We start from the raw sequence: 12,272 nt of genomic DNA on the forward strand, positions 1-12,272 counted from the left end.
TTTAGTGTGCAATATTTTTTTTCCAACCCTCGAATGCAACTCAATAGAAGTTATGATGTTATCTGTTCTATGGTTTGTATTTTTAGACTTCACTGACACAATCATTAATCAGGGGCTCATCTTTAAAGTGCTTTCACCTGCAGCTCTCTTATCTCTCAGAGTGTTCAGTTTTACTGCAGATCTGGGGGTACAGAAAGCTGCTTCCTTATCTGGAAAATATAGGAATTTTGATAAACGCTTTAGGAAAGTGGAGGAGTATCAGTGAATATATCTCTTGGTAGGTTTGTATTTTTGTGCACATAATAATAATAACTTATATGAGTTTATTGTATAAACATTTTTTTTTAAATTAAAGTAATGTGCATTTTAGAAATATAATACATAATCTGAGAGGTTTAAATACAATTATTAATTTAACTTAGTGACATTTATTGCAGCGACACCACCAAATTAGCACCCAACAGCACCCAACCTTTGCAGTCTTTTTTATTCATAAACTTGTATTTGGTATCATGAACATAGATGTTTATTTTTTTTCTAGTTGTACTTTGGTTTTACCAACTGACATGGAAGGTTTACCAGCTGAATTTACCTATTAGTATCCATATTTAAGAGAACTCAGCCAGCCATGAAGACCTCATTGGGTTCCTCTGTATGATGAAACATCATTTTCACTGTTATTATTATTTTATTTCATATTAATAGTCTCGTATTCATGGTAGAGCCATCCTGACATGACAAATTGCTGAACAAAATTCTAGTAATGATCTCAACAGCTTCAAAACTATCCGGATTTGTATTTTTTTTCTTCAAAAAGACAGTTTTCACCATTCTAAGGAACATCAACATTAATATTTGCCTTAATATTTGAACTCCTTCAGCCAAACTCTTCTTTAATAAGTCATCTTCAAGAAATAGTTTCCAGGCTTCTTGAAAGACCTCCACTGTGTTTTACAGGCGGCTTTAGAAACTCACTGTTTTACCTCTCTCCTGATCGCCATTGTCCATATATGATTTAAACCAAAAATGTAATTTTCAGTCCAGTTCTTGTATAATCTAGCATACCTCAGTATTTTCTCCCACTTGCTTTTCCTTTCTGATTATGCTTCAGTGAACTGTAGATGATCAGCTGAAGAGCCAGATGCATCTCTCAGGTCCCGTGTCAGGTGTTTACTAGATATTTTGCTGTTTTGCAATGATGTGACTTTCAGATATTGTTTATCTGCTGTAGGTAAATTTTATTTATTTATTTTTAGCCCTTCTACTTCTTCTTTTGTCCCCCACTTTTCCAATTTCCTTTAGATTTTTTAGGGACAAACTGCACACCATAGTGAGACATCCCAAGTTTAAGGATGAAAAAATACAATTTTATACCTGTCAAACCTTGATGTCAGTGCCATTTTGTATTATAGATTTGACTAAAGAAACAGGAACAAATTATGTGTTTTTGCAGTGAATTGACCAAAGATACAATTTAAAATAGATTCTTTGCTAACTTATATTTAGAAGCAAAACTGTTTCATTCCTTTAGTTAGGTTATTTTTTTTTATGCTTGAGTGGTTCAGACTTCGGGTCCTAACAAACATCCAAACAAATAAAATTCCTCTGAAAATGGTGAAGTCCAAGGAGCCAAAAGCAGCCGATGAATGACTTACAAAGAAAATGGAAAAAAAGAGAAAGACTTTCAGAAAGCCTGGAGAACTATTGCTCAAGACCACTTCAAAACAACAACAACAACAACAACAAAATTCCAAGAAAGTCTGGCTCCTGGAAATCAGGCATTGCTTAAAACTTTTCCAGAGCACTGTAGACTCAAACATGTGCATGACCCTTGAGTACCGTAAGGACCTTCTTAACGTTAAAAATAATTCTACCTTTAATAATTATGGTTTATGATCTCTTAAAATAAGAAAGTGCATATTTGTGGCCCCAAGAGCATGCATCCCGGCCTCCAACCAGATATATTTGCTAATAAAAACCTGTTGTCTGGTTAATACTGTAGGAATTACATGATCGTGTGAGTATTATGCCTTCCGTACCAAACTACTACCCCGGTATTGCCATGTTACTACCAAGCTGTAATGCTATGATGAATATTGTCACGGTGGACGTGTAACAGAACTCCACCAGCACTAGGACCCAGCAGGACCCTTGATGATGAACAAGCAGCCCCTAGTCAAAAAGTGTAGCGGCCACTCTGACTCACTTGGCCGCACAGAGGCCGACAGACCTCCGCTGTGTATGCGGGTACAACTCCTCTCATATGAGCAGAACTTTGAACCGAAGCAACTGAGGGATTATTACTGGAAACAAATCGGGCGGCACAGACTTCAGAATATCTGAAGACATGGACTCCAAACGCCAGAGTGGTAAGTAAATATCCATGTATCGCACGGTAACTGTAAATACTTTATGATAAAGCCTCCATAGGTTGGGTGGGCACCAGTGTAAATGCAAGAGCTCCTCCACAACGAGGGCACATTCATAAACCCTAACAGAAACAACTGGCTACATTAAATAACATTATCAAACGTATCAGATACGATATGCAGTTGTTTTCCAAACAAAAGCAATGTTACGGGTGGTTTTAATACATCTGGGTTCTCGTTAAACACACGTGAATGGAGAGGCAGCATCTGTCTCAAGTTTCTCTGAGTGAGCGAGCAGAGAGCGCCTCGCGCCTCGCTGCCGGTTGACTGCTGGGGAGTGATGTCATACAGCCACGCGCCGGGTGGTGCGCTGTGTGAGTGGATGGAGGAGGTATCCTCAGGTAGAGTGATGCAATCTGATACCAACAGAAAAGTGCCCTGTTGGAAGCAGCGCTGCTGGTGGGAAGCAGCAGCAACTGAATGGCTGCTCTGTTTTAAAACCCTTCAGGCCACTGTGTTGCAAACAGGAAGCTTCTTTACGGGAGACCAGGTGATGAAGAAGGGGCTTAATTTGAAAGATAATAAGAAAGGGGGTTCGTTTGTCACAGAGGTAACTGGTTAAATAGGCAGTTTGCATTAAACGGAAATGTAGATGGATGTAAATGGCACAGCTCAGTGCAGCTACAGAATTAAATTCTAAGCACCTTATCTTGGAATTTGGGACTCTTATCTTATCTCATCTCATCTCATCTCATCTTATCTCATCTTAACATCTTATAACACATAACTTCCCCAGCTCACTGTATTTTTATTTAGCGTGCAGTCCATCTCTTTTTATTATAAGATTAGTGTGAATTTATTGATAATTCATCTTTTGAAGCAGCTAAATGTAAATAAGCCATTCTTTTTTGTCTTATGGAGGGGTGACAAATAAAAGGGAAAAAAATAACATTGTTGGGCCACTACATGCCACAGTATGGCACTGATCTTAAATATCTCTGGATCTCTAATGGAGGTCTCTTTTCTCACTCATTTGGTGTTTTAGTGATAGTGGTGCTCACAGTGCCTAACAAGCTGATCTAAAATCACAGATAGGTGTTCTTCCAGGTTGAGACCAGGTGATTGTGAAGGCTACAGCACATGATACACATCACTTTTTTATTATTAATTAAGTGATTAATTAATCACCTGTGTCTTAAGGATAAGAGTGTTGCTAACTAGTAAAGGCCATTCAAATCAGAAGTGATTCTTTGTAGGATAAAAGTTATGTTACTCTTCCCTGTAAAAGCAGGGAACACCAACAAAGTCACCAGGCGCCCTCGCTGCAGAGTTTGGATTTCTCCTTTAGATTGTCCCCTTTCTATCTGTAAATTTGTCTGTTTGTCGAGGGATGAAACAAAAACTACCAAGCTGACTTTCATGAAAAGTTGCGCAGACTTAGAGCATGGACAAATTTAAGAACCGATTCAGCTTTGTTGTGCATCTGGATCACTTTCTTTTTCTTTCCTTAAAAACTGGAAAATGCTGCATTTGCCTTGGCAGAAGTTGGGCTTGCTGCCCTTTTAGTTATTTTATTTACACCTCTGCTTTTCCAGTCTGAAAATGTGTTGTAGGGGAAAAACATGGAGCACTCAGACACAAGCGGCAGATCCACAGCCAAATGGTTGGAGCAGCTGTACACTGCAGGAGAAAATATTCTCACAGTAAATGTGTGAATAATTGATACTGGAGATTTGGCAAAATATTGCAAGAGCTTCAGTGGCTGGGAAAAATTGGTAGATTCTGAGCTGTGGATAAAGGAGAGATTAAAGAGCTGCAAAGTTTTCTCACAACCCTCTTTTAATTTAAAAAGGTAAACCTACCCCTCACTGAATTTTACACTATTTCTATGTGCATTCTGCCTATAAGTGGTTTATTGCATTTGCACATATGATTTTCCTCAGTTTAATATGTGTCACAAGCCTTGACCTCTGCCATGTTTGCCTTACAATCCCTTTTCCTCTACAATTCATTCCAGCGCGCTACACACCCCCTCGCTCCATTTTCAGAAAACACAACTCCCTCTTGATTGGATTTCAAGTTGTGTTTCACACAGAAATATAACCTTCATGAGTGGAAGTGAGTCTGCAGCTCAAAGCCAGAATTAGCTGCGCTTCAAATCAGCTGTGATTACATTTTCTGTAACAGAAACGCAACAGAGCAGCAGGTCTATACATGAGGCCCATGTGGGTCTGGTGTAGGTGGAAGCTAAGCTGATGTGGTGATGATAGCAGCCTCCCCCCACCACCAAGTGGAAAAACAGAGAATCATGATATTTTGTCCTCATCATCACCCTGTCACTCCCTGTAAAAGCAATAAAAAATAAAACCTTTGAGTGGGTGCGTGTGTCTGTGTGTGTACGTACGTCTCAGTGTTTGCATTTGTGAAAGACAGTGATGACAGGTAATAACAGTAAAGTGTGGTCTGGTCCAGTCATTTTAAATCGTGTGCACTTGATAGGATTATTGCAGACTTAGTTCAAGAAAAGAAACGCAACTAGCTAATTTCCCGATTTCATGCCTTCACACTAACTCATACTAACTGTGTACTGGCTGCTGCGTTATCTTTACAAACCATTTTCATTCCACTCTGGGCAAATAAAGAATTTCAGTATTTATAAAAGTCGTTTGTGCCCCTCTGTTTCCTGTGTTTCCACACCATTTGCTATCTGCAGAAAATGATAAGATACTAAAAGAATGCGAAAAGAATTCGTCTACTGTTTCCCCCCAGCTGGTTCTTTTTAAGTATCTTGCTATCTTTGTTGTGGACTTTTTAAAGTGTCTAACTGAATGCTAACCCCAGGCAAGCACTGACACCATCTTTTGTTGTCACGAAAATATGAATTACTGGATGCTGTGTCTCTGAAGTAGACTTTTGTCTTAGTGGGAGCTGCTGGGCCTGCCAAGCCTTGAACTTTGGCCTCTGTCTGAAGAGGATGGGTGTCTGGGGAAGGGACAGAGGGAGACAGGCGAGGGAGAGGAGTTGAAGGAAAAGGATCTCAGAGGAAGGGAAAGAAAGGAGTGGCAGAGAGAATATGCAATCTGGAGGGACCTCAGTGCTGAGGAGTGTGGGGGAGGCAGGAAGAGGACAGTTTCATACGGTTTTTGCATGGAGTATATGTCTTAAATTACCCTTGTTACACATATTAATGTCAATCAGGTAACAGAACCATTGGAAGCAAGAAGCAGTACAGTTCAGTGCATTCATATAGAGTACTTCTGAGTCATGAAGTGTTGCTAAAATTATAACGTGGAGGGATATTTTGAATGGGAGAGGCAAGTGAAGATGGGTAACCTTGGATTTATGTTAATTGGTGTGTTCGAATTGTAATGGATGGGAATGAAAGCCTCAGTTTAGGAGATCCAAAGTGTCTTTCCTGTTTTGACCTGCTGCCCATAGGTATTATGTGGCGAGAAAAGCAGCAGCAGCAGCAGCAGTAAGTAGCAGTTGTTTTGTTCTAAGCTGCAACCAAACACACTAAATCAGTCCAAATGAGAGTCGCATGGCCCGAGTCTCATGACTGATCTTCATCAGGAAGTCTGTCTGTGGAAACACACAGAAAAAGGAACGTGAAGACGCACAAACAAACACATTCCTCTTTGTACTCTTGTGACTGTATGTTTACTCAGACGAGGAAGCGAGAGACGAATTAACAGTGAGCGTTTGTGCTTCCTCTTAGTTAAGTGAATGATTGTGTCTATCAGTGGAAAAAAAAAAGAATTTGAAGAAGAAATTTGTGCCGTGGATGTGTGTGTGTGTGTGTATGTGCTTGCATGTGTGTGGTTCTGGGTGGAGTGGGGGTGTGTGGGGCAGTGGGGGATTACAAAGATCCCTCTGTGGGTGAGACAGACCACAATCCTGCAGAACAGCTGATTCTCAGCTTCTGAACCCTCAGGTCCCTTGAGAGAGAGAGGGAAATAGAAGGAGAGAGAAATAAAGATATAGACTCAGACATGAGGGGGAGAGAGAGAGAGCCTGTGCACTGATGTCCTTGACTGTGCGTGTCTTTGAGACTGGCAGAAAATAGATCAGAGCACTGGTCTGATTACTCGAGATCTTTGTTGATTGTTTTGTAATTGAAGTTTCCTCAAGTAAAGCAAAATGCATCTGCAAATTGAGCACCCATCAGATAAGAATCTTTCTATTCGGTTGGTTTGGGAAAAATCTAGAGTATGGGCAAGAGATGGAAGGAGAGCATGCAGCGAGAGAAGATGTTGGGGCAGAAACAGAAACAGCAGGACACAAAATGGGAAAGTGGGAAGAAGTGAAGGAGGAGGTGAGGTGAGGTTCATAATGGAATGGAGAGTCAAGATCAGGAAGGAGGGGAGAGAAGCTCCCGTCGACAGCTAAGACAGGAAACCACAGCTGCACTCGCACGTACACTCACTCAAACATACACGCACGCACACACACAGCTGCTGGAGATACAACCCTGCATGCCCGTGGATTGAGACCGTGCAGCTGCGTTGCACCACGCCCCTCTTACACTGTGTGTTAGTTCCTGTTTTGTTTTCTCCGGGAGTCTCTGACTCCGACAGTACGATTGTTTGCTCTGGTCTTGCCGAGCATTGTGGCCATCTAATTTTGGCCCTTGCAGAGACAATAGAGTATTGTCCGAGTGAGAGGGGGAGGCGGAAGAGGCTTGTGGGAGAGTGAGGGTTTTTTCACTCACTCTATCTGTCTTCACGTTGTGTGAGAGGAAAACAGACTGTTTTGATCTTATTTTTATTTAACCCTTGTTCCACTTTTTTTCTGGGAATGGACAATTCATTTATTATTATTTTTTTTAGGTGTACTTATGTCATAATAAATTGTAAACATACTAAAGCTTATTGATCTGACTAATCATTGTGAAGCATGTTCTTCTTAGCAAAGCCATAAAATTAAGTGGATCAGATAGTAAAAAGGGACACGAGGTGAAAGAGTCTGCTTTTTCAAGTAATTCCTGAAAAATCCTGTTGCTTTTCCAGCTTTCCAGCTATGAACTTTCTGCTTTGTATTATGAATGAAACTGAACTGTAAATTTGACAATTTTAATGCCAAAAAATACAAAATCTAAATGTTTCCACAACCTATAATCTTTCCAGTGTGGAAAAAGCCACATAAAGAGCACAGGCTATTAAAATCTCCCACTGGAAACCAAAGTGACATGAAACTATTTTAGACTTGGTTGCACTTGACCTGTTCAAGTGTATGAATAATACTTCATCAAATAATAGTGGATAATATCAGAGTCCTTTAAGAAGCAGTTCTAATGTCTATGATAATATTCAGTGTTTAATTAAAAGTCAATATCAGAAGAAAAGCTGCTTGCTTCGGGTTCAGACTAATCCTAAGATACGCCTTTCAATCTTCTTATATGAAGAAGTAAACAAGTAAATGAACTAACTTGGGGCTTCAAGCAGTTTGGTAACCATCTCCTGTCCTGTGTGGTAAAGCTATACATTTTCTTCTTCACTTTGGCTCCATTTCCTTTAGGGAAGGAAGCTTCCTCCCCCTCACCTTCTTTTTCTCCGGCTCCCCCCCCCGCTCCTCCTGCTCCTCCTCTTTGTCGGCTGTGAGCAGGCAGGATGTGTGAGAGTGTGTCAGGGCATTTGGAACAATGTCAAGGTCAACAAAACACACACACGGACACACACGCTTGACCCACACAGGATGTAGGAGTGAAAAAAGTAAATTTTTCAAAGAAAGCACAAAATATCAACGTGGAAAGTCGGATTTAACGCTTAGTAGTGACACACAGAGAACTCGCTGTGTGCCCAAAAGGCTTGCTCCGAGCGGGACAAAATCACCAGGGTGACATTAAGGGATGTTAAAAATCTTTTCCCTGTCAGCTGTTGCAGCAGCTGACAGCTGAGTTCCAAACTGACTTCATGCCACTTGTGAACTGACAGTTTTAGTCATATTTGCCTGTATGGCCTTGTGATGATCTGATGACCATGCTGAGCACACAGGATTTTACTTTATTGCTTTTACCTTAAACATTCTTCCTTAGACAATATTATAGCCTAAAAACTGCATACAGCATTATTACCATGCAGATTGTACGCTGTTATATTTATCTATAAAATCTGACTACAGCAGCTAAAGACATAAAGGCCTAAATGACCTCCAGTTTTCTGCTTCTGAATTCAGATAAATCTGGTTATTGTACTGCTATCCTTAAAATCTTAGAAACATGCTGTCTAACCAGATACTTTCTGTGTATTGCATTACTGTGGCCTTCAGTAACACTGTGAGGCATCCTTGAGTCATTTTTGTCCAGGACATATCCATAAGCACACACATCAGACAAATATGTAAGAATGTTTTCTTTCATGTGCTAAATTCAATGGGAAACACCCTTTCTTAGAGTGATGCTAAAAAAAATAGTTCATACTTTTTACTTTGTGGCTGGACTCTTGTAATTCATTATTATCAGGCTGTTTTAAAAACTCCCTAAAAAGCCTTCAGTTGTTTCAAAACACTGCAGTGAGAGTACTAACAGTGATTAGTAAGTGAGATCATATTTCTCCCAGATTAGCTTCTCTTCATTGGCTCCCTGTTGAATTTAAACTTTGCCTCACACACAAGGTCTTGAATAATCAGGGCCGTCATATCTTAAAGACCTCACAGTACCATATGATTATAAACAGAACACTTCGCTCTGAGACTGCAGGCTTATTTGTGGTTATTAAAGTTTCTAAAAGTAGAATGGGAGGCAGAGCTTTCAGCTGTCAGGCTGCTCTTCTGTGGACCCAGCTCCCAGTTTGTATTCAGTAGACAGACACCCTCTCTACTTTTAGGATTAGACTTAAAACTTTCCGTTTTGATAAAGCATACGGTTAGAACGATCCCTCCCTGACTTCCCATGATGCACTGAGTGGTTCTTCTCCACTTATCTCTTCTCACTCCCTATTCATTATATGGCTTTGTAAGTCATTACACTTTGTGTTATCCCTCCCATGGTGTGTGTTTTGTTCTTGTTTCTCTGTGCCCTCCTTTTCTTTTTCCCCTCACCCCATTCTGGCTGCCTATCCCTGAGCCTGGTTCTGCTGCAGGTTTCTTCCTGTTAAAAGAAAGTTTTTCCTTCCCACTGTCACCAAGTGCTTGCTCATAGGGGATCGTCATATTGTTGGGGTTTTCTCTCTAATATTGTGGGATCTTTACATTACAATATTTTGATGAATTGATGCTATATAAATAAAATTTTGGTGAAGTAAATAACCTGGTGGTTCTTGAGATCAGAAGAGTATTACGTGATGTCTGTTTTTTTGTGGTTTCTAGTTGTGATGGAACGACTTGTAAATGAGTTAGGCTCTCTGCTGAAGATGCTGGACCACGAGACGGTCAGTCCTGCTACCGCTGAAAAAATGGCATCCATACGCAACATCCTGGACTCACTGCAGCTGTCAGGTACAGAATCTCCAATGTTAGGATGGCAATGTAAATAACCCAGGTCAATATTTCTTACCATGTACAGTTTCTTGTACAGCACAGGTTAATACATTTCACACAGCACAGAAATAATTTACAGTTCTTTACTCAGTCAACTGCACTGAATGACCTTTCCCACTTGTATAAATTTAGGACTTCAAAGAAGGTCCACTCAGTCCTGGCTGGTCCAGCCAGCCATAGTCTAAGCAGTTTAAGGTCTGGCTGCAGATAGACTACATCAATAAAGTGAAAAACTCATTTGTTCAAACTTCCAGTTGTTTTAAGTCACTCACTATGATTTGATGTTGCTGTTTGCTTGATGGTTTGTGATTTCCGCTGACTGTGTAATATATTATCCCTTGAAGATAATAAAGATCTGATCTTTCAGATGGAGCCCAGTAATAATAAAACTGCCCTTTTGTGTTACGTTTATTATTTATTTTATTTCCTGCTCTTCTGTCAGGTGCTACTGGCTTCTCATAGCATGCATAGTTCTACTGTAATATTGGACACCTAGAGACTGAAGCTTCTGTCCTTTGGACATCTGCATTTCGGTTAGGTTTGGGGAAAAGATTTTAGGTTGAATATGACTAGCAGAAACATCAGTGCAGTATTTAAAAATGGTGCTTCATTAGAAAAAAGTCATGCATTATAAACAGTTTGATTGCCAGACTTGTCTCATTAGTGCCAAGAAACACCTTCTGCACACCAGCAGGTCAGATAGAACAGCAGCATTTGGTGTGCTGGCATTACAAAAATAGTAAAAGCAGCACTTTATTTGAATACAATGTATATATAAGAATATTCAATGTAGAAGTGTTTTTTTATTTATTCAGGATGAATTCAGCTGAGTTTGATGGCAGCAGTTTAGCCAAAAAAAAAAAAAAAAAAGTCAGAAGTTCACATCAACAGTACTACAGCATGTCTTTCTTTTTGTCTTTTTCCAATGGTGCGACCCTACTGTCATCAGCCAACCAGACTGAAACTGCTCAACTTGAGAGAGTGCAGCAGTTGTTGTGCTACAAAATGCAGCCTCTGTGACATGAAATCTTGCTGAGGTCTTTACAGACAAATCCCTTTTTATCTGGAAGAATACAGGATGTCGGGGAGGATAAAAGGATCCGTGTAAGAGGATAATGAAATGCAAAGAGGATAATGAGAACAGCAAAACATCCCGATGGTTTCAGAACACAAATATTAGACTGGACCCAGCCTGGCGTGTCCATACTCATCTTTTTTAAAGAGTTGCTGTGTATTTCGCATCATTTTATCTGTTTTTTTCTGTCAAATCTTTCTGTGACCTTTCACACACATTTTCTTTGTTCTTGCTGTACAAAGATTTTCAATCTCAGTTCTGTACTCCCTGTACATAGGTCATCATAGATCTAATTTTTATTGCAGATGAAATACTATTTATACTTCGTGACACTGTCTTTTTATTCAGTCTCTATAGCCCTTCATAATCCTGACCTAAAAGCTATAGGCTATGTTAACCCTAACTCTGATCCTGTTTTAATCCATAATTTGTCTTTTCCACAGTGAACGGCTCTGATGTCTACATGAACAGCTGTCTCTATGGCAATGGCACGAGCTTTGTAGAGTCTCTGTTTGAGGATTTTGGTTAGTAGACCTTCAAAATACCTTCGGTTCAGCTCAGTTACAAAAAAAATCCTTTGTATATGTATTTACAATCATTATACCTCAGTTTATAAAAAATTATAAAGTTAATCATGATTAATCCTATCAGGCTGTGATTTGCACATGCTCAGTGCATCTCCAGTGGAGCAGAAAGAGCACAAGGATGAAGAGGAGAAGACTCATCCCAATAAATCTGTAAGTCATTCACAGAAACTACTTACCTACATCAGCCTTCCTTTTACCCCCAGTTCTGGTTCAACAGCTACCTTTGGTTTTCAGACCCCAACTGACACGCCTCCTCCTCCTCCTGTGCCAACTACACCCCTTCCTGATGACTACTATGAAGAGGCTGTTCCTCTAGATCCCGGATCTACTCCTCAGTACTTTACCACCAGTATGAACACATGCATATACAAACGCACATGTGTGTGCGCATTCATATATAATGGTAATCGGATCAGTACCTGTGGTTCTGCTTTCTCACATACTCTATCTGTTCATCTGTAGCATCCAGGAACTCTGTGGAGGACGCCTATTATGAAGATGCTGACAATAACTACCCCACCACCAGAATGAATGGGCCTCCCAAAAGCTCCTGTGAGTCTTAATCTGACCCCTATTGATGCTAGTTTATGTCTAGTAGTAGAGCTAGGATTTTGTGAATCACAATTTGTTTTTGTGGAACTTTTGTAAAACAATAATTGCTTTGGTACTCAGACAATGACTCAGATGCTCTGAGTAGTTCCTACGAGTCTTACGAAGAAGAGGAAGAGGAAGCAAAGGGCCGAGACCAGCCTCAGAGATGGACAG

At 40.1% G+C, this 12,272-nt stretch overlaps 1 protein-coding gene across 1 annotated transcript; it reads left to right on the top strand.

The window, feature by feature from the left end:
- Positions 1-2,183: 2,183 nt before the first annotated feature.
- Positions 2,184-12,266, top strand: LOC109198985 (actin filament-associated protein 1-like 1; the record flags this gene model as incomplete). Its single annotated transcript, XM_019354335.2, has 7 exons — positions 2,184-2,369; positions 9,675-9,803; positions 11,364-11,444; positions 11,572-11,657; positions 11,742-11,856; positions 11,970-12,059; positions 12,180-12,266. Coding segments are annotated over exons 1-7 (610 nt in total), but the record flags the coding sequence as incomplete, so codon positions are not given.
- Positions 12,267-12,272: the final 6 nt, after the last annotated feature.

This window comes from Oreochromis niloticus, unplaced genomic scaffold (assembly GCF_001858045.2).
Source record: "Oreochromis niloticus isolate F11D_XX unplaced genomic scaffold, O_niloticus_UMD_NMBU tig00000020_pilon, whole genome shotgun sequence".
Classification (NCBI taxonomy): Eukaryota; Metazoa; Chordata; class Actinopteri; order Cichliformes; family Cichlidae; genus Oreochromis; species Oreochromis niloticus.